General features: G+C 42.4%; 1 protein-coding gene across 6 annotated transcripts in view; it reads right to left on the bottom strand.

Moving 5' to 3' along the window:
* LOC140725765 (neprilysin-like) overlaps window positions 1-27,286 on the bottom strand; it is a 306,429-nt gene that overhangs the window by 235,829 nt on the left and 43,314 nt on the right. For 3 of the 6 annotated variants that reach the window (XM_073041648.1, XM_073041644.1, XM_073041649.1), the window contains exons 2-4: window positions 24,435-24,606; window positions 18,815-18,850; window positions 11,330-11,491 (exon numbers count right to left, since the gene is read on the bottom strand). In XM_073041648.1, coding sequence (XP_072897749.1) covers window positions 11,330-11,491; window positions 18,815-18,850; window positions 24,435-24,597 — 361 coding nt within the window. In that variant the 5' untranslated portion in view covers window positions 24,598-24,606. Of the gene's footprint in view, window positions 1-11,329; window positions 11,492-18,814; window positions 18,851-24,434; window positions 24,640-25,921; window positions 26,385-27,286 lie in introns of those variants that run through there. The other 3 variants (XM_073041647.1, XM_073041643.1, XM_073041645.1) reach the window with 3 other exon arrangements.

Below are 27,286 nucleotides of genomic sequence, written 5' to 3'. Positions count from 1 at the left end.
ACTGCACCTTAGGGTTCTGAAAGAGGAGCAGTGGAGACTGTGGAGGCATTAGTACTGATCTTTCAAAAATCATTGGACTCTGGCATGGTTCCAGAAGACTGAAAAATTGTAGATGTCACTTTAAGAAGGGAGGGAAGCAGCAGAAAGGAAATTATCAACCAATAACCTGACCTCAGTGGTTGGGAAGATGTTGGAGTTAATTGTTAAGGATGAAGTTATGGAGTATTTGGTGACAGAGGACAAGATTGGACAAATTCAGCATGGTTTTCTTAACAGACAATCTTGCCTGATGAACCTATTGGAATTCTTTGAGGAGATCACAGGTAGGATAGATAAAGCGGATGCAGTTGGTGTTCTATATTTGGACTTTCAGAAGGCGGTTACAGGAACTTTACTGGCATGGTTAGAGCATTAGCTGGTTGGTAGGAGGCAGTGAGTGGAAATAAAAGGATTCTTTTCTGGTTGGCTGCCAGAGACAAGTGGTGTTCCACAGGGGTTGGTGTTGTGACCACTTCTTTTTATGCTGTATATCAATAATTTAGGTGATGGAATAGATGGCTTTGTTGCCAAGTTTGCAGATGATAGAAAGACTGGAAGAGGGGCTGCTAGTGTTGAGGAAACAGGAAGACTGCAGAAGGATTTGGGCACATGAAGAGAATGCGTAAGGAAGTGGCAAATGAAATGTAATATTGGAAAAAGGGAGAAGAAATAAATGTGTAGACTATTTTCTAAATGTGGAGAATATCCAAAAATCTGAGATGCAAAGAGACTTAGGAGTCCTTGTGCAGAATACCCTAACATTTAACTTCCAGGTTGAATCAGTGGTGAGGAAGGCAAATGCAATGTTCGCATTCATTTCAAGAGGTCCAAAATATTAGAGCAGGGATGTGATGCTGAGGCTTTATAAGGTACTGGTGAGGCCTCACCTTGAGTACTGTGAACAGCTCTGGGCTCCTTATCAAAGAAAAGAATGTGCTGGCATTGGATAGGGTTCAAAGGAGTTTCACAATAATGATTCCAAGAATGAAAGGATTATCATAAGAGGTATGTTTGATGGTTCTGGGCCTGTACTCATTGGAATTTAGAATGACAAGGGGGATCCTACTGAAACATTTTGAATGTTGAAAGGCCTACACAGAGTAGATGTGGAACAGATGTTTCCCATGGTGGGGGAGTCTAGGACAAGAGGGCACAGACTCAGGATAGAGGGGCATCCATTTAAAAGAGATGCTGAGAAATTTCTTTAGCCAGAGGGTGGCAAATTTGTGGTATTTGTTACCACAGGCAGCTGTGGAGTTCAGGTTGTGGGGTGTATTTAAGGCAGACATTAAAAGGTTTTTGATTGACCATGGCATCAAAGTTTATGGGCAGCAGGTTGGGTGGTGGGTCTGGGGAGGGGACAAAAGGATCAGCCATGATTTGAATGGTGAATCAGGTTCATTGGGCCAAATGGTCATGTACAATGCCTATAAAAAGTATTCGCCACCCCCGCCCCTTGGAAGTTCTCATGTTTTATTGTTTTACATTATTCAATCACAATGAATTTAATTTGGCTTTTTTTGACACTGATCAATAGAAAAAGGCTGGTGGCATAGTGGCGTCAGCACTGGAGTTCGGGGCGAGGAGTCCTGAATTGGAATCCGGCCAGCTCCCTTGCACGCCGTCCATCAGTGCTGGGTTGAGTATCGAGCTAGCAAATCGACCTCATTGAAAAAAAAACTGGAGAGGGATGAGCACACCAAAAAAGATCAGTGCAAAGCTTGTCATGACGGCGCCCGACGAGTTGAAGTCGCGCACATACACAATAGAAAAAAGACTCTTTCTTGTCAAAGAGAAAACCGATTAATACAAAGTGATTTAAATTAATTACAAACATAAAACACAAAACAATTGATTGCATAAATATTCATCCCCTTTAATATGCACACCAAATCATCACTGGTGCAGCCAATTGGTTTTAGAAGTCACATAACTAGTTAAATGGAGATCACCGTGTATAGTAAAAATATACCTGCATCTGGAAGGACCAACTGCTGGTGAGTCAGTATTCTGACCTCAATCCAATTGATGAATCTGTGGCTGAACTTGAAAAAAGCTGTTCACTCACAATCCCCCTGCAATCTGACAGAGCTTGAGCAGTTTTGTAATGAAGAATGGGGAAAAATTGCAGTGCTCAGATGAGCAAAGCTGATAGAGACCTACCCACACAGATTCAAGGCTGTAATTGCTGCCAAAGGTGCATTTACTAAATGCTGACATGAAAGGAGTGAATATTTGTAATTAATTTAGATCACTTTGTAGTGATCTGCTTTCACTCTGACATGAGTCTTTTTTTCTGTTGACCAGTGTCAAAAAAAGCCAAATTAAATCCACTGTGATTCAATGATGTAAAACAATAAAAACATGAAAATTTCCAAGGAGGGAGGGTAGTTAATTGAATGCAAATGACACATTTCACTGTATGTTTCGATACACATGCAACAAGTAAAGCTAATCTATCTTTTCTTGCACTTGAAACTGTCTCTTAACAGTAAATGAGCTAATTAACAGATTACTTTCACCTCTTTCTACCTAGGGAACTTTTTGGGGTGATTATTAAGCCTTTATTACTAGCTATGTGGGGTAACCACATCCTCAGGCATGAAACTATTTTAATCAATTCCGACGTACCATCATACACAAGTTTTCATGAAATAAAAACAAACTCCTCAGTTACAACTAATTTGTGCATATAAAAAATTGGGTCAATCACAGGACATGGTAACATTAGCAAGACATTTGTTGCTTGTCTTTAATTGTCCTTGACGTTCAGCAACTTCTTAGTTTTTTCAGAACCAGATACGTTGCTGCTGGTTGAGAGCCACATCTAGACTAGATCAGCCAAAGGTGGCGTCAGTGAATTGGAAGGATTTACATAACAATATAATCGCTTCACAGTCAACACTACTGTAGCCAACTTTCTATTCAATACCCATTTAATGAATTGAATTACTCTGCACCTCTAGTGGGACCTGAACTCCAGAACTGTGGTTCAGCCCTTTGAATTTCCAACCAATAGCCTGCTATTCTACTCTGCTTATATTCTATAACATGCATCTGCTCAATTAATTTCAATTCATTGTGCTTCACTGTGTCAAATGAGACCTTTCAGCAAACTGTACGGTGAAAACACCTGGACAGAGGGTCAATGCAAGAAGGCTTTTTGCACTGAGGTTGGGTGAGCCTCCAAGTAGAGATCACAAGTCAAGGATGAAAGGTGAAACGTCTAAGGGAACCTGAGGGGGGGCTTCTTCATTCATAGTGTGGAACGATCTGCTAAGGGTGCTGATTTCAACATTTAAGAGAAATTTGGATAGGTGCATGGATGGGGGGGGGGGGGGGGGTTATGGAGTGCTATGGTCCTGGTGATGGTCAATGGGATTAAGCAGAATATCGGTATGATACACACCAGATGGGCCAAAGGGCCTAGTTTTGAGCTGCAGTGCTCTACATCTCTGAAAATCCATGAAAGGAGTGGAGAGATACAGACCCGATGTAGGCAAATGGGATTAGTGTAGATATGCATCATGGTTGGCATGAATGAGGTGTGCCTTATCTCATAAAACAGAAGATACACTCAATGGCCACTTTATTAGGTACCTCCCGTATCTCATAAACTCAGTACCTGCTCATGGTCTGCTGACGTAGCCCATGCACTTCAATGTTTGACATGTTCTGCATTCAGAGATGTTCTCCTGCACACCACAGTTGTAATATGTGGTTATTTCGGTTACTGTCACCTTCCTGCCAGCTTGAACCAGTCCGTCCATTCTCCTCTGACCTCTCTCATTAACAAGGCATTTTCACATACAGAACTTTTCGTTTCTCGCACCATTCTCAAGAGGGAGTAGTGCATGAAGATCTCAGGAGACCAGCATTTTCTGCGATACTCACTCTGCGCCCCCCCACCCCCCCGTCTGAAATCAACAATCATTCCAGTCAAAGTCACTTAAAATCACATTCCTTTCCCCATTCTGATGTTTGGTCCGAACAACAACTGAACCTCTTCACCATGCCTGCATGCTTTTATGCATTGAGTTGCTGCCACACGATTGGCTGATTGGAATTTTTCATTAATGAACAGGTGTACAGGTGTAACTAATTAAGTTGCCAGTGAGTCTAGAACAGTACAATGTGTAACTCTCCAATAACAAGAATTTTCTCCAAGATCACACCATATATAGAGTCAATCAGCAAGAAATCAGATTCTGAGGCTCCTGAACAAGCACTCATTCACATTAAATCCTGCACTTGTCCTTTTTTTAATTCTACCATAGAACAGTACAGCCTAGGAACAGGCCCTTCAGCCCACAATGCCTGTGCTATGCACAATGGACCATCTCTTGTAATATTGCAAGCTTGTCTCTGACTCTCTTATTTTGCACGGTCTCTCTTCCCCTTTCAATGTCACTGCCTTGTGTAACTTATATATAATATACACACATCATTTATCCTCTGTGTGTTGTCTGCACCTGTGTTTCTGTGATGCTGTTGCAAGGTCTTCATTGTACCTCTACCTAATTGTATGTGACAATACACTGTATTTGATTTGACTTCAGTGTCCTTTTTTGCTTTGTAAATGCTGCTTCAGCACGTGTGTGTGTGTGTGTGTGTGGGTGGGGAGACAGATGGCCACTCAAACTTCCTTGGTTACTTCTGTTGATCATAATCCCCTTGTGTCAAACGTCCCTGAGTTTAAGCAGATGCAGTATCGTTGGGGTGCATGGGGTATCGAGGGACAGTTAGTAACTCTGGTGAAAGGGCTTGTTGCGTCCATTCCAGGGCAGCTCACTCACCTTTGGTCCCCAGTGGACACGCAGCTGCGACAGTGGTCACACCCCAGTGCACCGCTTTGACAGGTGGGCGAAGCCACATCGGTATCCAGTGGCTTCATACCCCAGGTGAGACTGGGACCTTGTATGTGAAGTCAGCTGTGCATATGAGATCTACTGTGAGATCAAATTGCCAGGAAGGCAGTTCTGCAACGACCCGTGGAAAACGAAGGGCATGACAAGGCACAGAAGATCATCCATTGCAACCAAGGAAGACTCCAATTTGTGAGCTTGTTCGTACCACTGGTCTGAAGAGTGAACGGACACAATGGAAAACCACCATTGTTTGGCAGCTTTGAACAAGTGGTGTACTTTTTTTCTGACCTCTATTTTTTTACAAAACTACAAAAGTTTATTCACTCACAAAATGTTCACAATGATCAGGAACTTGCAAGGCTATTCACAATTTCAAATTAAAATATGATTACCATCATCTACAAAACACTCAATTCCCTGGGGGGCGGGGGTGCACCATTCTTGAAACTCCACCACCGTGCCTATACTGACTGCATACTCCCTCTCTCCAGAGACATCATTCTGGGCACAGGCATCCTGACTGGCTGCATCACTACCTGGTATGGGAACTGTACTTCCCTCAATCGCAGGACTCTACACAGCGTAGTGCAGACAGCCCAGCGCAGCTGTAGATGTGAACTTTTCACTATTCAGGATACTTATAAAGTCAGGTGTGTAAAAAGGGCCCGAAGTATCATAGGGGACCCGAGTCACCCCAACCACAAACTGTTCCAGCTGCTACCATCTGGGAAACAGTACCACAGCATAAAAGCCAGGAAAATCAGGCTCCAGGATAGCTCCTTCCACTAGGCCATCAGACTGACTAATTCATGCTGACACAACTGTATTTCTCTGTTATATTGACTGTTCTGTTGTACATACTATTTATTATATATTACTATAAATTGCATGTTGCACATTTAGCCAGAGACATAACATAAAGCTTTTCACTGCTCATGCATATGAACGACGTAAAGCAATAAAATCAGGTCAATTCAATTCATTTCAGAAGCAGGGCAGACAGTCGGCTCAAGCCGAGCCCTCAACCTCCTGCGGCCTGACCTCTTCAACTCTCCTGCCTTCTCCTCCCAGAACTGGACAAGAGTGTCGCTGTGAACGAGAGGTCCTTCAACCTGAGGGAAGCCCATCAGTTCATGAATTTGACCTTATCTCATGTGCAGAGTAATCTGGCAAAAAATGCATTTTACTTTGCTGAAAGCAAGCAACAGCTTGCAACAGATTGGAATATGACCTGTGTTTATGAGGCCCATTTATTTTATGTGCTTTTTTTTTCTTTCTTGCACAATCATGCATTATGATTATAATCTCATTCCCTTATCTAATAGCCTTATTGACTGGAGAGTCAATAGATGGAAAACTATGGTAACAAAACGAATCACATCAGATCATCCAATCATATCGACTCAATCAATTCTCCCTTTCAGACCACATATTCAGTGACGCTGGTCTTTCCCAATCTCCTCCCACCCTATTTCACCTCACTGTGAGAGTCCACCCATTCATATATACTGGATGACCATAGGAGCACAGATGAATTTGCAGGCTGTAGGCATCTTCTGCCAGGGAACTGTATTCCTGGGTGAATTTCTGACTTGTAAACTGTCCTAGATATGAACAATTCACAGGAGTGGATCCCAGTCATAATTTGTGAATGATCTGTACTATTAACATAGAACATTACCACACAGTACAGGCCCTTCGGCCCACGATGTTGTGCTGACCTCTTAACCTACTCTAAGATCAATCTAATCTTCCCTCCCACATAGCCCTACGTTTTTCAATCAACCATGTACTTATTTAAAAGATTCTTAAATATTTCTAATGCTTCTGCCTCTCCCACCACCCATCAGGGTACCACTCACTGTGTACAGAACTCACCTCTGACAGCCCCCTACACTTTACTCCAATCACCTTAAAAGTATGCCTCTTTGTATTATCTATTTCCCCACGGGAAAAAGTCTCGACTGAATCTCTGCTTCATATTGTCTTGCATGCCTCTATCAAGCTGCTCTTATTCTCCTTCACTCCAAAGAGCTCCATCAACCTATCCTCGTAAGATATGCTGTCTAATCTAGGCAGCACCCAGGTCAATTTCCTGTGAACCCTCTCTCAAGCCTCCAGATCCTTCCCATAATGATGCAACCAGAAATGATCACAATACTCCAAGTGTGGTCTAACCAGGGTTTGAGAGCTGTAACACTACCTCACTGCTTTGTCCTCTAAACGTTCATTCTCAGAGTAAACATATTCACACTGGACTTGTCCCTGATGCCATTAATCTATTTTAGTCTTATAAAGCTCGCTCTCCAATAACAGAAATAACTTCCTCTGGGGCAACATGATCATACAGAGTCAAACAGAGTGGAAACAGGTCCTGAAACTGATCATTAAGCACAGTTTGTGGCAATGAATTCCACAGATACACCACACCCTGGCTAAAGAAATTCCTCCTACATAGACCTCATTCCATTCTGAGGCTGTGCTCTCTGGTCCAAGACACCCCAACTAAAAGAAGCATCTTCTCCTCATCCACTATCTAAGCCTTTCAATATTCGATATGTTTCATGGAGTTTCTCCCCCCCCCCATTCTAAACGCCAGCAAATGCACTCATACTATACGTGTCCCTTTATACAAGAACATACACTCAGAGGCATCTTTATTATGTACCTCTTGTAACTAGTAGAATGGCCACTAAGTGTTTGATTGTGGCATTCCCTTGCTGTAGCCCTTCCACTTCATGGTTCGACATATGTTGTCCATTCAGAGATGTTTTTCTGCACACCGCTGTTGTAATGTCAGCTCAAACCAGTCAGCCATTCTCCTCTAACCTCTCTCATTAATAAGCCATTTTTGTCCACAGAACTGCTCCTCACTGGATTTGTTTTGGGTTTTCTCACCCTTCTCTGTAAACTCTTGAAACTGTTGTGTGTGAATATTCCAAGATCGGAGATGCTCCAGCCATCCCATCTAACACCAACAAGCATTCCACAGTCAAAGTCACTTAGATCACATTTTGTCTCCATTCTGATGTTTGGTCTGAACAACTGAACCTCTTGACCATGTCTGCATGCTTTTATGCAATTGAGTTGCTGCCACATGATTGGTTGATTAAATGTTTGTTCTAACAATCAGGTCTACAGGTGTACCTAATAAAGTGGCCACTGAGTGTGGAACAGTACAGTACAGGAACAGGCCCTACAGCCCATGAATTTGTTCCAAACTAATTAATCTAGTAATTAAATGCCTAACAAAACTAATCCCTTCTGCCTGCACAATGTCTATACTCCTCCATTCCCTGCACAACATGTGCCTATCTAAGATCCTCAAGCACCTCTGTCACATTTGCCCCTACCACTACGCCTGGCAACACACTCCAAGCATCAACCATGCTCTGCGTTAAAAAAATTAACTTGCCCGGCAACATAGCCTTTGAACTTACCCCCTCTCACCTTAAACACAGGCCCTCTAATATTAGATGTTTCAACCCTGGGGGAAAAAGATACCGGCTGTCTACTCTGCCTATGCCCCTCAACATCTAATAAACATCTGCCAGGTCTCCCCTCAGCCTCTGATGCTCCAAGAAAACAACCCATGCCCTCTAATCCGGGCAGTATTCTGGTGACTCTCTTCAGCACCCTCTCCAAAGCCTCATTTTTCACATAATGGGGTAACCAGGAATGAATGCTATTCCTAATGGAAGAAGCTTGTGGAGGCTTTGGAGTGGGTTTAGAAGAGGTTTGCCATGATGCTGCCAAGATTATTTATTTTGTTTATATATTTATTTATAGAAACAGCATGGAACAAACCCTTCCAGCCCTTCGAGCCACACTGCTCAGCAATCCACTTATTTAACCCTAGCCTAACCACAGGACGATTTACAATGACCAATTAACCAACTAACTGTTACATTTTTTGGAATGTGGGAGGAAACCAGAGGGATCTTATGCGGTCATGGGAAGGATGTTCTTATAGACAGCGTCAGGACTGAACTCTGAATACTGGTGCCCCAGCGCTATGCTGGTGGAGAGCAATTGAATAACTCTCTCCACATTTCCATCAACTCTGCCAAGATTCAACGACTCAGTTACACACTAGGAACAATTTCTAGCAACCAGTTAATCCACCAACCCGCATGCCCTTGGGATGTTGGAGAAAATTTGTGCACCTGGAGGAATTTGATGTGATTATTGGGGAAAATGAGCAGACTGCACACTAAGAGCACCACAGGTTGGAATTTAACTCAGGTCTTTGGAGTGGCAGGCCCGTGGCTCTATCTGCTGTACCACCGTGATGTGACCAGATGCTTTGTTTCCTTGTGAGTGGACTCAAGATGGGAATGTTAGAAGCTGAGCAAAGACACTGAACCCTTCAGGCTTTTCCTGCAGATCTGTGAGACAGAGATTGACTTGAAACCTACAGCACACCTACAGTATTGTGTAAACACACACACACACACACACACACACACACACACACACACACACACACACACACACACACACACACACACACACACACACACACACACACACACACACACACACACACACACCCCCTCCCCCAAGATCTTTGCACAGTACTGTATTTGTCAACGCGGAGTGACGTGGAGTGGAGATCAAGTTTATAAATCTGACGGGAGCAAAGGATGTTGAAAATGGCGAGGGAGGTGTGTGGAACAGGTGGCAGAGAAGGAGTTCTCTGGCTGGGTTGGGGGGGGGGGGGGCGCGATAGTGCAGATATAGACACACCCAGCCCTGAGACACAAGGCAAGGTCACTTGATTCCAAACAACTGGTTTATTGATCATTGCAGAATATCTCTCTAGTGCTTCCCTCTCCCTCACCCCTCTCTTCCCATTTTCCCAACCATGATTCCCTTCTCCCTGCCCCCTTCCCACTCTCAGTCCCCAACAGAGACCCATATCAGAATCAGGTTTATCATCACTCACGTAAGTCATGATTTTTTTGTGGCAGCAGTACAGTGCAATACCTACCTAAAATTATTACAAAACTGTGCAAAAGCCTTAGGAGCCCTATCTATGCATGTCCTGTGGGGTGAGAGATCATTTTGGTTATTGGGTTGTCATTGCTTGCATGGCATCACTGCTCATGACAAGTCTCATCTCCTCTGACGGGGAATATTAGGGCACTCACAGTTAAAATGGGTTGCACCATAGCATAGCAGTTAGCATAACGCTATTACGGTGCTGATGACCTGGGTTCAATTCCCGCTGCTGTCTGTACGTTGTTGGCATGACTGCATGGGTTTCCTCTGGGTGCTCTGGTTTCCTCCCACATTCCAAAGACATGGGAGTTAGTAGGATAATTTGTCACATGAGTGTAGTTGGCTGGTGTGGGCTCATTGGGCTGGACGGGCCTGTTACGGTGCTCTACCTCAAAATAAAAAGAAGAAAAATTAGATTTAATTTAAAAAAAGGAACTTCAACTGCTCTACGATAGCATTCTTCAAACCTAGCCTCAGGAAATTCCGGTACAGACTAACATCACATGCTTTCCAAAGATAAAATTATAAAGTTAGGGGCAACTCACAACTGGTTCAAAGTTCATCATAGAGAATGCATTCCATCTAACAAAGTTTATCTCACATGGTATGGAATCCAATGCACATGGATAGTGTCTAACAAAACATAATTTACATTGGACAGAGGACATACTGCAGATGCTAATGTAATCTCCTTAGAGAAACTAGCCAGGAATTGCAAAATGATCCAGAAGATGTTCATGGGAAGGATCCCGGGAATGAAAGAGTTAAAATACAAAGAGAGTTTGACAGCTCAGGGCCTGTACTCACTGGAGTATAAAAAATGAAGAGGTATCTCATTGAAACCTATCAAATATTGAAAGGCCTAGATTGAGTGGACGTCGAGAGGATGTTTTCTCCAGTGGGAGAGCCTCAGACCAGGGAGCACAGCATCAGATTAGAAGGCCGTCCTTTAGACCAGAGATAAGGAGGAGTTTCTTTAGCCAAAGAGTGGTGAATCTGTGGAATTTAATGGCACAGACAGCTGTGGAGCCCAAGTCATTGTGTATGTTTAAAGCAGAGGTTGATACGGTCTTGATTAGTAAGGGCACCGAAAGTTACAGAGGGAAGGCAGGAAAATGGGATAGATGGGGATGATAAAGCAGACATGACAGAATGAGAGCAAACATGATGGGACAAATGGCCTAATTCTACTCCTATTTGTTACAATTTTATGCTCTTTAATCAAGAGAAATATTTTTCAGAAACATAGACTTAGTTGGAACAGAAAAGACCCTTCATTCCTGTTTCAATAAAGTCAAGTTCAAAGCCTTCGATGGAACAACAACAATCAAGACAATAGAAGCATTCTTCACAAAATGAGTTGAAAAGATGTTTTTTTGCTGGCTTAAAGCCTCTACAGTAATTATTAGCTCACTGACCTTTCATAATGACAACCAGTTCATCCCTCAGTATGTCAAAGGTAGTGTAGTGAGAGCTTCTATCAGGGATAACGTGCTTCTTCAGCCATCCGCCACAGGCATACTGGTAAAAGTTTTCACAAGGATTCACTGTTGCGTCTAGGTTCTCAATAAGCCGGCCCGCTACAGACATAGATAAGAAATGTTAAAGGCAAAGCTGAATTTTCCACAGGTTTTGAAGGACACATGTCTGAAAGAGATTTTGGTATGTTACTAAAGACTCTAGCATATTTCTACAGAAGTGTTTGGAGAGCATTCTGACAGGTTGCACACCATCTGCTATGGAGGTCCGAAATCGCAGGCTTGAAAGAATCTGCAGAGGTTTCCAGAGTTTACTGAGAGTTAGTAACTTTAAATTCCTTGGTATCAGAAGGTCTGCCCTGGGACCAGCACCTAAGTGCCGTTAGAAAGAAGACACAATGGCACCTCGACTTTCTTATAAGTTTGAATAGGTTCAGTATGTCATCTAAAACTTTGACTCATTTCTGCAGATGTACAGAGGAGAGCATTCTGACACTGAGCCAGTGCGAGCGACCTTAACTCTGAACTGATTTCACAACCACCTTCAAGGACTCTACAACTCAAGTTCTCAGTATTCTCCGTGTCAGAGGAGTAGAGGTGAGTGTAGTTGCTATTGCAATGGAGAAGGTGCTTGGGAAGCTGAAAGTCACCTGGACCAGATGGATGACACGCCAGGGTTCTGAAAGAGGTGACTGAGGAAATTGTGAAGGCATGAGTGATGATTTTTCAAGATTCACCAGTTTCTGGAATAGTTCCAGAGGACTCAAAAATTGTAAATGTCACTGCACCCTTTAAAGCTTTGGAAGCTACAACGGTGCTAGAGAGTGGCTTCTTAGAGCTTACCTGCAGAAACAGCTTAATTTCTAACATTCATGTCTCCTTTTCTCTTTTTCAAGGTGGATGGTGTTCCATCGAAGCCCCTGACCGACAGCTGCACTCAAACTTCAATTCTTTATCGCGATGGTTCCTTCTTCTGGGGCTCACTGACTGGCCGTTTTTCAGTATTGTGAGGACTTGGGTGAGAAGAGGAGCATGCCCTAGGGGTTCAGAGGCTCTGAGTCCCTGAGGATGAGCTGATGCTATGCTGGTGTTGCCGGTCAAAGCATTGCAGGAGAAAATGGAATATCTCTCTCTCTCTCTCTCCCTCCCCCCCCCTCCCCCTCTCCCCCTCTCACTACCAAAGGACACAGCCTTAGAATAGAGGGACTTCCTTTTAGAATAGAGAAATTTCTTTAGCCAGAGAGTGGTGAATTTGTGGAATTCTTTGCCACAGGCAGCCATGTATGACCATTTTTATGTATATTTCAGCAGAGTATGATAGATTCTTGATTGGTCAAAGGATTAAGGGATATGGAGAGAAGTCAGGAGATTGGGGCTGAAAGGAATATTGGAACAGCCATGACAAAATGGCAAAGCAGACACGATGGGCCAAGTAGCCTGATTCTACTACTATATCTTATGGTCTTATCTAAGAACAGATGTGCTGGCATTGGAGAGGTCCTGGAGGACATTCATGAAATGATCCTGGAAAGGTTTAACATATGACAAGAATTTGATGGTTCTGGGTTTGTTCTTGCTGGAGTTTTGAAGACTAAGGAGGGATCTCATGAAAGCTATTGAATATTAAAATTCCACGAAAAAGTGGATGCAGAGAGGATATTTCCTCCAGCTGGGGAGTCTAGGACCAGAGCATACAGACTCAGAAAACAAAAACAACCCTTTAGATCAGAGGTGAGGAGAAATTTCCTTGGCCAGAGGGTGCTGAATCAGTGGAATTCACTACAACAGATGGCTTGAATGCCAAATGATGACTGAGTATACTTAAAGCAGGGTTTGATATGTTCTTAATTTGTCGATTATGGAGAGAAGGCAGAAGAATGGGGTTGAGAAGGATAATAAATCAGCACAATGGAATGGTGGAGCAGACTCAATGGACCGAATGGCCTACTCCTGCTCCTATGTCTTCTGGTCTTGTTACTTATTTATTATTTGTCTGTTTGTTTGTATTTGCACAGTTTGTCTTCTTTTGCACATTGACTGTCAGTCTTTGTGTGTAGTTTTTCATTGATTCTATTGATTTCCTTTGTCTTACTGTGAATGCCAGCAAGAAAATCAATCTCAGGGTAGTAGATGATGACAAATACAGACTTTGATAATGAATTTACTTTGTACTTTATACTTGAGACTCAGCCTACTTCATCATAGGCACAGTCTTGCCCATTACCAAGGACATCTTCCAAAAGGGATCCTTCAGGAAAGTGTCATCCAGCAAGAAGGAACCTCACCACCCAGCACATGCCCTCTTCTCATTACTACCATCACTGGAGCCCGAAGCCATGCAATCAACATTCTAGGAACAGGTTCCTCCCCTCCAGCTCAGACTTCTGAATGTTCCTTGAACCCACGAACACTAATTTCCTCTCTTTGCACTATTTACTTTGATAAAATCATTTCATATAATTCTTTTTTTTTAAGTTATAGTACATCTTATTTATTTCACTGTACTCCTGCTGCAAAACAAAACACCATTCACATTAAGACGCCTCACGTCTTAATAAGCTGGTAAGGAAGGCGGGCTCTGTCGTGGGCAAAGTACTGGAGAGTATAACATCGGTAGCTGAGCGAAGGGCGCTGAGTAGGCTACGGTCAATTATGGAAAACCCTGAACATCCTCTACATAGCACCATCCAGAGACAGAGAAGCAGTTTCAGCGACAGGTTGCTATTGATGCAATGCTCCTCAGACAGGATGAAGAGATCAATACTCCCCAATGCCATTCGGCTTTACAATTCAACCGCCAGGAGTAAGATATGTTAAAGTGCTGGGGTTAGGACTCAATGTATTTAAGTAAACTACTTAAGAACTTTTTAAAAGCTATTATTAATGCTTTTTGAGAGGGTGTTTTTAGATGCATATCATATTTTTACTGAGTTAAGTATTGTATGTAATTAGTTTTGCTACAATAAGTGTATGGGACATTGGAAAAAATACTGAATTTCCCCATGGGGATGAATAAAGTATCTATCTATCTATATGTCCAGGATAATAAACTTGATTTTGATACTGAACAGGTCAGGTGGCATCTGTCAAAAGAAAAGCGGACATGTTTCAGACTGAAGGGTGAAGAACCTCTGATGGGAAACATTAACTCTTGACATTGCATTGTTAGCTGAGCTTGGTAATTAGCTTGCATTCTATCATATCGAGGTGACATCCTCAGTGCGTAGTTGTCGGTGTTTCTCTCTGGGAGTGCTCACGTTTATATAGCTTCCCGTTCTCTTGCCTTGCTTCTGATTGGTTATCCCTTCAGTTGACCTTTGAATTCTATTGGCTCGCATTTCATTGGCTCTTAAATGTTAACTCTGTTTCTCTCCCTGCAGATGCTTCCTGATCTGCTCAATGCTTCTGGCATTTTCTGTTTATATCTCACATTTTCAGCACATGCTGTTTTTTTTAAATGATTGCCAATTATGAAAGTGACTCGCTTTTTCATCGTAAACACAAGGGATTCTGTGGATGCTGCAAATCCAGAACAACCCACACAAGATATTGGAGGAACTCAGCAGGTCGGGCAGCTTCTATGGAAATGAATAAATGGTTGACGTTTTGGGCCGAGACCCTTCCTCAGGACTGAAAAGGAAAGGGGAAGACACCAGAATAAAAAAAGTGGGGAGTCATGAAAGGAGGACTAGCTAGAAGCTAATAGGTGCAGTTGGGTGGGTGGGAAAGGTAAAGGGCTGGCGATGAAGGAATCTGCTAGAAGAGGAGAGTGGACCACTGGAGAAAGGGAAATAAAAGGGATTCCAAGGGCAAGTGATAGACAGCTCAGGAAAAGATATAAGAGTCTGGAGTGAGGGATTGAAGAAGAGGGAAGGTGGAGTGAATTTTTTTACCGGAAGGAGAAATTGATGTACATTCCACTAGGTTGGAGGCTACCTAGATGGACTATGAAGTGTCGCTCCTCCACCCTGAGAGTGGCCTCATCATGCCAAAAGAGGAGGCATCCTGCCCTCACTTGAAGCTTTTTGCCATTTCTCAAGCTAATCGGATAGGTGAACTCTGGACCCGGTGTAGTAGTAGTTTGAAGGCAGTTTTATTGTTCACCAAAACACTACAGTATATAGGATTGAGTAAAAAGACAGTATTCTCGACATTCTCGTGAAAGGCAGTTTCACTGGGTGTTAGCAATGTAAAGGAGACAATGTGGAGGGGTTTTTCCTCACCTGTAATGTAACCGGCAGAGAGAACTCAATACAGATTTCTGCTTATTCACTCTAAACCTCTGGGCAGTTCGAATGTATTTTTGACAAGGTATTGCACAACCCCTTCAGATATAGGTCATCAGAGTTTATTTGTGACACAACAGCAAAGGATGGCAGGTGCTGGAAGACTAAAATAGAAGCAGGCAGAAAGCACATACATTCAGCAGCCAATTTATTAGGCACACATATGTGTACACCTGCTTGTTTATGTAATATCTAATCAGCCAATCATTGCATAAAAGCATGTAGACATGGTGACATTCAGTTGTTGTTCAGACAAAACATCAGAATGGGGAAGAAACATGGCAGTCTCCAGAGTTTGCAGAGAATGGTGCGAGAAACAAAACAGTCAGTGGCATTTCTGTGGGTGAAAATGTCTTGTTAATGGAAGAAGTGAGCGGAAAGTAGCCAGACAGGTTCATGCTAACAAGGAGGCAACAGTAACTCGAATAAGCACACGTCTCTACAGTGGTGGGCAAAAGAGAATCTCTGAACACGCATGATGAACCTTGAAGGGCTACAGTCGCAGAAAACCACGAATATTCACTCAGTTTCAACTCTATTAGGAAGAGGAGGTACATAATAAGGAGTTCACTGTGTGTACCTCCCGGCCACTCTGTCGTTGAATATAACATCGGACGATCCTCCATCTCAATTCCCACTCTCTGCCTTTTCTCCAGCTGTATGCTATAGAGGTCAGAAATACTGGAGGTTGGATCTTACAGTCCACTCCTGGACTCACCACTGAGTCCACAGTGATACCTAGTTCTGGAGATGAAGGGCTGTTTACTTATTGTAGTCAGTCCCTGAGACAACCAGAGTGGGCGCGGTTACAGTCATCAGCCTACAGCCATGAGCTTCTTGAACCAACCCATCACAGCAACGGAACATTATGGACCTCCTCTTCAAAGTTCAAAGTAAGCTTATTATCAAGGTACATTTATGTCACCATACGCTACCCTGAGATTCACTTTCTTGTGGGCATTCACGGTAGGTATAAAGAAATACATTAGAATCAATGGCAAAATCTGCACACAACTAAGATGGGCAAACAGCGAATGTGCAAAAGAAGACAAGCTGTGCAAATACAGAAAGTAAAAACATAATAATAATAATAAATAATACTGAGAACTTAAGTTGAAGAGTTCTTGAGTGTAAGTCCATAGGTTGTGGAATCAGTTCAGTATTGAGATACTCTGGCTTAGGAGCCTGATGATTGAATGGCAATAACTGTTCCTGAACTTGGTGGTGTGAGTCCTGTGGCGTCTTTACCTCCTACTCAATGGCAGCAGTGAGCAGAGAGCATGGTCTGGTGATGGACACTAAATGCTGGAGGAACTCAGCAGGATCTATGGAAAAGTGTACAATCGACGTTTCAGGCCAAGACCTTTCAGCAGGACCTGCTGTCCTGATGAAGGGTTTCGGCCCGAAACATCGACTGTACCCTTTTCCACGGATGCTGCCTGGCCTGATGAGTTCCTTCAGCATTTTGTGAGTGTTGCTTGGATTTCCAGCACCTACTGATTTTCTCTTGTCTGTGCCTGGTGATGGATGATGCTTTCCTGTGACTTTGCTCATTATAGTTGTGCTCGCTGGTTCGAAGGGATTTGCCTGAGATAAACTGGGTTATATCCACTACTTACCATTCAAGGCCTTTTGCACTAACAAGGGCCAGTCACTGGTTGGCTTTGCTAAGCATTGTTTATTTGCTCTTCACTGTCTCAGATAACATATACATAATTTATGTACTTGTGCGCTGCCTGAACCTTTGTGCCTGGAATACTGCTACAAGTGTGAATTACATTCTACCTGTGCCTCACAGCACTTGTGCCCATGGCAATAAATTTGGGGTGGCACAGTCGTGTAGTGGTTAGTACAACGTTTACATACCAGTGACCCAGGTTCAATTCCCGCCGCTGACTTTCAGGAGTTTCTATGTTCTCCCCATGATCACGTGGATTTCCTCTGGGTGCTCTGGTTTCCTCCCACGGTCCAACGATGTATACTGGTTGGTAGGTTAATTGTAAAATTGTCCTGTGATTGAGTTAGGGCTAATCAGGGGATTGCTGGGTGGGGGGGCATGGCTCGAAGGGCCAGAAGGACATATTCTATGCTGCATCTCAGTAAATAATAAATAAACAACTTGACTTGACACACTTATCAAAGTACCATTCATTTAAATGGAGGCACCAAAGGTATAATGGCAGAGACTATATCTAAATAGGGAGCAAATTCAGAAATTGGAGGTGAAAGGGGACAACAGGATTCCCTAAATCAGAGGTTCCTAACTGAGTTAAGCCATGGACTCCTCCCATTAGCCATGGAGTCTCTGGACTCCAGGTTTGGGAACTCCTGCCCTAAAGGTTAACTGGCAGGTTGAATCAGTAATGAGGAAGGCAAATGCAATGTTAGCATTCATTTCAAGTTAACTAGAATATAAAAGCAAGGATGTAATGCTAAGACTTTATAAGGCATTGATCTGACCATATTTATCATATTGCGAGCAGTTTGGGGCCCCATAACTAAGAAACGAGATGCTGCCAGTGAAGTCTTTAAATATTCTATTGGTAGTCCAGTTAATGTCACAATTAATTGTAATAATTTCATTTAATTTTGAAAACGACGTTATTTGTAAATCAATTTAGGTTATTGTGAATTCATGACAAGTGATCTAATTCTGCTCCTATGTCTTACAAATTAATGAATTCTGGAAATGAGAAATGTGGAAACATGGAATTACTTATTCATTCCAGAACAGGGGTTCCCAACCTTTTTATGCCATGAACCCCTGCCATTACCGAGGGTTCTGTGGACCCCAGGTTGGGAACCCTTGATCCAGAGGCACCAAAGAGCGCTCCCAGTTGGAACGTGAGGAGCTGCTTCTCCTGGAAGGCTGATGGTGTTGGATTGTTATTTTTTTTTCTTTAGAGATACAGCATGGAACAGGTCCTTCTAGACTAATGAGCTGCACCACCCAGCAACCCACCTATTCAACCCAGCCTAATCACAGACAACTTACCATGACCAATAGCTTGCTAACCTGTACCTCTTTGGACTGTAACTTCTAGCATCAGAATTGAACTCCAAACTCTGGAACATCCCAAGCTGTAATAGCGTTGCACTAACCACTACACTCTGGAATTGGTTCATCCTTTCAGCTTACCTGCTGTTACACATTCTGGTGTGGTACATGTTTCATCTGTAAGGAAATAGAAAAATGAACGTTAGAAGCTGCCAGTAATCCAGTGACAGTAATATTTATCAGACAGCACAATCGCTGGCATCTACACTCCCATGATGCATGAATTGAATTGAATTGACTTTATTACTTACATCCTTCATATACATAAGGAGTAAAAATGTTTACATTACGTCTCCATCTAAATGTGCAATGTGCAATTTAAGTAATTTATAATAAATAATATGTACAATAGGACAGTCAATATAACATAGAAATACAGTTATGTCAGCATGAGTTAGGCAGTCTAATGGCCTGGTGGAAGAAGCATAATCACTTTCACAGACATTTCCTCTCTTAGTCTAAATCATGGGACACCTAAAATAGTCTCTGGAAAGCCCTGGAACCATAACACCATACAGCCTTACAGAAGATTTTGAGGATCAGCTAGAAGGAGATGCACACTAGGACCAGCATACTGGATGAGGCCAAGATGACCAGCATCTCCACCATGATAAAGCAACACCAGCTCCAATGGACAGGTCATTTCATCCAGATGTCTACCTCACAACTCCTCAAGCAGATCGATTTGAAGGAAGGTCAGCGAGCTCCTGGTGGGCAAAGGAAACTCTTCAAACATAACATCCAAATCGGCCTGAAGAAATTCAACTTTCCCATCTGATATCTGCGCTCAATAGATACACCTGGAGGAAATCTACTCAAGCGGGAGCTGCGCTACACGAGAGTGGCCTCTGCTGTGCCACAGAGAACAAGCAGCTGCGTGAAAGAGAGATTGACTAGCCAAAAGATCCAAGCAGTAACCACAGCCACCACTTACTCTTGCCCTCACTACACCAGAGTATGGGGATCCCAGATCGAACTGTACAGACACATGAGGACCCACTAACAGACCTACTAAGGAGACCATCATACTCGATTTGAGTGATAATAAAGGGGATCCTAAAGTTACTAATGATGCTAATAGACTAATAGAGTGGTATAGCATTGAAATAGGCCATTCTGCCCTCTATGTTTATGCTGACCATCGTCCCTATCGACGCCTACCCACGCCTGCATTATTTTAGTGTTGATGTGAGTGAAGTTATCCATGCTCGTTTAGGAGGCTGATGGTTGAAGGGTATCAACCGTTCCTGAACCTGAAGTTGTGGGACCTGAGGCTCCTGTACCTCCTTCCTGGTGGCAGCAGTGAGAAGACAGCATGGCCTGGATGATGGCCAATATCCATTTCCGCCCTACTCATTCAAGTACCTGTCATGATGCTTACAAACACCTTACAACAGTGGCAGAAATTAAACCCCAATCAATTTTACCACTCTTGCTGTAATGCTTCACTAGCATGCCACCCCGATTACCAGTCAACTGACCAAGTGCTGGTTGTTGGGATTAGGATAGCCAGTTATGTGATGGTCAGCACAGATATGATAGGCTGAAAGGCCAGAATCTACAATTCTATACCTGTGCCTGACCTGAATGCACTACACATGCAGAAATCTTACTGGATTCAACAAACAGGTTAAACTCCTTAAAGTTCTGTGGTAGAAGAAGCTGGGACCATAGAAGTAATATGGAGTGCTATTGTGGGAAAGCAGTGTCTATCATTAAGGACCCCCATCATCCAGGCCATGCTATCTTCTCACTGCTGCCACTAGGAAGGAGGTACAGGAGCCTTAGGTCCCACACCACCAGGTTCAGGAACAGTTGATACCCTTCAACCATCCGTCTCCTAAACCAGCATGGATAACTTCACTCACATTAACACTAAAATAATTCCAGAACCTATGGACACATTTTTAAGGACTTTCACGACTTGTATTCTCGATATTTATTGCTTATTTATTATTATTATTGTTATTTTTTTCTCAGCTCAAGCTGGTAAAACCGGAGGTATGGGCATAACCAACCACACTCATTTCTTAATTGCTAGGAACTTTCAGACTATTCAAGAGGTGTTTAGTATTGCGGCTTTCTGGAGATTTACATAAAAATTGCTGTGTAGGCCTAAGCGTATAATGCTATTGTGTAGTGACAAGATTCTGGTGAATCATGTTTGCCATTTGATTGTGTCTGTGCAAGTAATCAGATTGAGTTAAACCGCTGCAGGATCCTGTGATGTGTTGGATTGTCTCTGGTTTCTGTTGGCATTTTCATCTTGACTGGGTCTTTTATTGTGAATTTTTGATCAGTTTTTTTTGTTTTAACCATCTGGTCCTGTATTAGCACAAGCAATCCTTCTGTTTCTGGGAAGAGGTCTCCAGATCGGCACTTCCTTATCGATATCTAGTCTGCTCAGATCATGAGGACATCTTCCTTAGGGTCTTCACTATCATTTTGTCTCTGTATTTTCTCAGTTTGTTGTCTTCTGCATATTGATACTTACCTATCTTTGTTGTGCGTAGCTTTTAATTGAATATATTGTGTTTCTTTGAATCTACTGTGAATGACTGATAGAAAATAAATCTCAGTGTAGTATATGGATACATACATACTTTGATAACAAATACACTTTGCTCTTGTAAGTGTTTATTCAATTACTGCTGTTGAGGAATGAGATTGACATATATGGGCTAAAGTTCCACATCTAGGTAATGGGCTGAAAGGCCATTCTGGTATAACTCTATCACTCATACAAGGATATCAAATATTGACAGTCTGCAAGGCATTGATCAGACCACATCTGGATTATTCTGAGCAGTATCGGGCCCATATCTAAGAAAGGATATGCAGGGATTGAAGAAGGTCCAGAGCAGGTTTACGAGAATGACCCCAGGAATGAAAGGGTTTACATATGATGAGCATCTGATGGCTCTGGGCCCATACTAGCTGGAGTTTAGAAGAATGAATATCCTACAGTGGGGCAGCTCTATGACCTGAGGGCACAGCAGCAGAAGGAAAAGATATCCCTTTAGAACAGAAATGAGGAGGAATTTTTTCAGCCAGAGGGTTGTCTGTGGAATTCATTGCCATGGACAGCTGTGGAGGGCAGGTCATTGGGTATTTTTAAAGTGGAGGTTGATAAGTTCTTGATTAGTAGGGGCATCAAAGGCTACTGGGAGAAGGTATGAGAACGGGATTGCAAGGGATAATAAACCAGCCATGATGGAATGGTAGAGCAGCATCAATGTGCCAAGTGGCTTAATTCTGCTCAGCTGTCATATTGTTTTATAGTCTTATAGTTTCTCAAGTATATATAATATATTTACATTATATTACTGATTAAATATATGTTATAACCATATAACCATATAACAATCACAGCACAGAAACAGGCCATTCCGGCCCTCCTAGTCCGTGCCGAACTCTTAATCTCACCTAGTCCCACCTACCCGCACTCAGCCCATAACCCTCCACTCCTTTCCTATCCATATACCTATCCAATTTTACCTTAAATGACACAACTGAACTGGCCTCTACTACTTCTACAGGAAGCTCATTCCACACAGCTATCACTCTCTGAGTAAAGAAATACCCCCTCGTGTTTCCCTTAAACTTTTGCCCCCTAACTCTCAAATCATGTCCTCTCGTTTGAATCTCCCCTACTCTCAATGGAAACAGCCTATTCACGTCAACTCTATCTATCCCTCTCAACATTTTAAATACCTCGATCAAATCCCCCCTCAACCTTCTACGCTCCAATGAATAGAGACCTAACTTGTTCAACCTTTCTCTGTAACTTAAGTGCTGAAACCCAGGTAACATCCTAGTAAATCGTCTCTGCACTCTCTCTAATTTATTGATATCTTTCCTATAATTCGGTGACCAGAACTGTACACAATATTCCAAATTTGGCCTTACCAATGCCTTGTACAATTTTAACATTACATCCCAACTTCTGTACTCAATGCTCTGATTTATAAAGGCCAGCGTTCCAAAAGCCTTCTTCACCACCCTATCCACATGAGACTCCACCTTCAGGGAACTATGCACTGTTATTCCTAGATCTCTCTGTTCCACTGCATTCCTCAATGCCCTACCATTTACCCTGTATGTTCTATTTGGATTATTCCTGCCAAAATGTAGAACCTATATATTAACATAATCTCCAAAATCTGAACCTACATCAATACAAATGTTTCAATCAGAACTAATGAGGAAAGTGTGCTGCAGTATTGGTTTGATTATCAGGCTGGTTTAAATCTAGTATTGCGTGTAAGAAAGGATTAACTGAACATTTGGGAGTTAACTGAACTTTAAGGAATAGTAATCATAATATGATAAAATTTCATACAAAGGTCAAACAAAGTTTAATTCAATCTAAAACCAGGATCTTGGATTTGAATAAAGAAATGATGACTATAGTAAACATTACAAAGAATATAACGGCAAATCAACAGTGATTACTTTTCAAAGAACTAATAAGTAGTAGTTTACATGTCTCCCATTAATGCAAAAAACTCAGGATGCGCAGTGGAAGTAAAGTTAAACATAATATAAGAATGAAGGAAAAGGTTTCTAATGTTGCTAAAAGAAGCAAATAATCTGAATGAGAAAGTTCAGGAAAGGAAGATGAAGAGCTTATTAACAAATGGGAAAACAGAAAGTAGGTGTAGAATGTCAAAAATTAGAGAATGCAGGAAAACCAAAAATTGTCCATGTATTTACTGATTTAAAGGAATCGAGCATCAATAGTTAATATGGGTTCCTTACAGACTGAAATGAGAGAAATTATATTGGGGAATACAGAAACATCAGAGAAGTTAAATAAATTTGTGATATTTGTCAACGACTTGGATGAGGAAGTGGAAAGGTCAAGCATATCATATGAAGATTGGTCATGTTGAGCACAGTGCAGAAGGTTGTTGTAGGTAAGAACAGGACAGTGACATGTTGTAGCTGGACTGAAAAGTGGCAGATGGAGTTTAGTCTAAAAAAGTGTGAAGTGATTCACTTTGGAGGTCAAATTTGAAGGAATAACACAGGGTTAATGGCAGGATAATTAGTAGTGTGGTGGAACAGAGGGATCTTGGGGTCAATATCCATAGATCCCTCAAGGTTGGCAGCAAGTTGATACGGTGATTAAAAAGGCATGTGGTGAGTTGGCCTTCATTAATCTGGAGACTGAGTTCAAGAGCAGCAAGACAATGCTCTACAAAACCTCTGTTAGAGGCACTTGGAGTATTGTGTTCAGTTCTGGTCGCTTCATTGTATAAAATATGTGTAGTTTTAGAGAGGGTATAGAGAGGATTTACCAGGATGCTGCCGGGTTTAGAGAGCATGTTGGTTGAGATGGGGCTTTTTGCTTTGGAACAAAGGAGGATGAGAAGAGACTTGATAGAGGTGTATAAAATGATAGAGTAAATAGCCAGCTTCTGTTTCACAGGTCAGTTGTGGTTAATACGAGAGGGGATGTCAGAGGTAGCTTTTTTTTTTACACAGAGGTGTCCCTAATGTATTTGCCTCTACCACCACCCCTGGCAGCGCATTCTAAGCACCCAGCACACTATATTAATAAAAATTACCATTGCAGACTCGATGGGCCGAATGTTGTCTTGCAATCTTCTGCTGCGTTCAAGAGGCGCATGATGCGCATACAATTGTGTGTATGCATAGCGCACGAATTAATAGCAAAGTAGTTTGCTTCGCTTACCTTTTCGAGTTGCATAAAGCGCGATCAAACTGACGACCACTATAAAGAGCAAGACCACGATGGTGGTCAGTCCAATCTCCAAGGAGCTCCACGATTTGCACGACCTCTTTGATTTTTCTGGGTTGACGTCAATCATGTCCATTTGACTATCAGATTTCCCCATAACATGAAACTGCAAGGCAAAGATACAGCGAGCGAGCTAGCTCTTGAAAGATCAAAACACAGCATCAGATTACGGACCAGAATATCCCATAAACGTCCCCAAAATGATTAGAAAAACATAGAAAACATACAGCACAATACAGGCCCTTCGGTCTACAAAACTATGCCGAACATGTCCCTACCTTAGAACTACCTAGGCTTTACCCATAGCCCTCTATTTTTCTAAGCTTCATGTAGCCATCCAGGAGTCTTTTAAAAGACCCCTTCGTTTCCGCCTCCACCGCCGCCGCCGGCAGCCCATTCCATGCACTCACCCTACGTAAAAAACTTACCCCTCACATCACCTCTGTACCTACTTCCAAGCACCATAAAACTGTGCCCTCTCGTGCTAACCAATTCAGCCCTGGGGAAAAGCCTCTGACTATCCACACGATCAATGCCTCTCATTATCTTGTACACCTCTATCAAGTCACTGCTCATTCTCTGTCGCTCCAAGGAGAAAAGGCCGCTGCAGAGTTTATCCAGGTCTCGGTATTTCCACTTGCTAAAGATACAATTATCCATCACTTTTATTCGGGGATTGAAGATTATTGCTTCATTATATAATTAGTTCAATACTTATGTTAAACTTGATGACATTGACCTGAACTCGTCGCGAATCTAAAACAAGTGGTGTGACGGTCCGCTAGAAACCTCTCGCAGTCCCGTATCGTAAATAAACCTTGTCAAAGTACAACTTCGCCATCGATGATTCCGACCCGGCTTCGAAAGAAGAGGTTTGGACATGGGGCTATTAAACCCATGTTGGGGGGGGGGGGGGGACACAGGGCTGCAGAAACGCCAATAGATGCTCTAAAGACCGCATCCCTGGGAGAGGAAGGAAGAAGACGGGCGACACTTGGGGGTAATTTGAAAGACTGGCCAAGGGCAAAGCCAGTGAGCTGCTGCTGACGGCCTACACTTCAGCTGGAGTGATAGCTAAGCAAGTTAAGTTAATAAAATAGCGCAGTGGGCGCTTGCATTTAATAACTTCCCTAGTCAAACTATCCTGAATAAATAGCAATAAAATACAAACTAATTTGGTTTAAAATAAAAAACCGCTTTTGAAATTAAAGTAACTTCACTCGGATGGAAGTTACTCTGACATTAGTAACGTTCAAATTATTGCAGAATCATATAGAATTTAACATTCCAATGCATTAATCTAATGAGGTTTGTACATAGTTAAATGGGTTCAAAAACCTGCTTTGTATGTTGAAGTCCGAGAAATTTAGAAACTAACACTTCAGCAATTACCGAGGTGTCCCCTGGTTCTGAGTACTTACACTGCGCTGCCCGGATTCCAGTTCATTTACTGGCGAGCAAGAATTTTGCAGCAGACAACCCAATTCGATCAGTCTGTTTCAATCATCCACCTTCCGCAGTCGAGTGATTGAGTACAAAATGTGTAACAGTCATTTAGCCACCAGGACGAGGGTTAAAGATCAGCCACTGTTGGCTCCGACATACACCCAATCAGCGTTTCAATTAAGTTTCATAAACTTGCGTAAACTGCGCTCGCTCGGGGCAAGGCCGGTTGGGGAGGGGTGTGGGTAGAATCACCGAAGGGACGTGGTGTGAAGAGGATTGTGGATGGGTGTAAATCGATCCGAACACTCCTAGTAGTACGGGTGGGCACACTTATCCAAAATATCAGACGAGTAAAAATCGCAACCGCAAGGCATTCTGCAGATGCTGGAAATCCAGAACAACGGATACAAAGTGCTGGAGGAACTCAGCAGGTCAGGCAGCATCTATGGAATTTAACAAACAGTTGACGTTTCTGGCCGACACCCTTCAGCCACTGGTCTCGGGTCGAAACGTCAACTGTATTTATTTCCATAGATGCTGCCTGACCTGCTGAGTTCCTTCAGCATTTTGAGCAAAAATCGCGTAGGAATCGTTCAAGCGATAATACACTTTGATTTTTAGATTAGGGAGAAAATAAACAAGGATGAAATGGAATGATGTTGCTAGGGTTTTTTTGCACATCCCCAATCCCGTGACGATACGAAGGCTGCACGGCGAAGGTTTAAAAAGGCTGCTCGTTTTTCAGAATGTGGGATTCCGAAATTACAGATAGCATTGAAGCGCCTGGAACGCTTTACTGCGATGAACGGCAAAATGCAAGTTCAAGGTTCAAAGTAAATTTTTATCAAAGTACGTTTATGTCACCATATACTTCCCTGACATTCATTGTCATGAGGGATTTGACAGTAGAACAACGAAGCACAATAGAATCAATGAAAAACTACACACAAAGCAAAGACTGACAAACAACCAATGTGTAAAAGAGGAAAGCGCAAATACAGGGGAAAATAATAAATAAACGATTAAATAATAAATAATATTGAGAATGAGTTAGAGAGTCTTTAAAAGAGAGCCTCTAAATTGTGGAATCAGTACAGTATTGAGGTGAGTGAAGTTATCCACACTGATTCAGGAGCCTGATTGTTCACGGGCAATAATTGTTCTGAAGCTGGTGGTGTGGCTCCTGTACGTCCTTAATATAAGTGGTTATTTTAAAAATTATTCGGCATCCCTTGTCTGCGAGTAGGGTAGATTTAATAAAACAGGTTCGAAATGTTTTATCTTATAGTGGTCCGTAGTTTATCCTAATAAATAATGTCCCTGATTAGTTATATCGCGGA

This window comes from Hemitrygon akajei, chromosome 3 (genome assembly GCF_048418815.1).
Source record: "Hemitrygon akajei chromosome 3, sHemAka1.3, whole genome shotgun sequence".
Taxonomy (NCBI): domain Eukaryota; kingdom Metazoa; phylum Chordata; class Chondrichthyes; order Myliobatiformes; family Dasyatidae; genus Hemitrygon; species Hemitrygon akajei.
The sequence above is the reverse complement of the archived record's forward strand: the minus strand, read 5'-3'. Positions and strand labels throughout refer to the sequence as shown.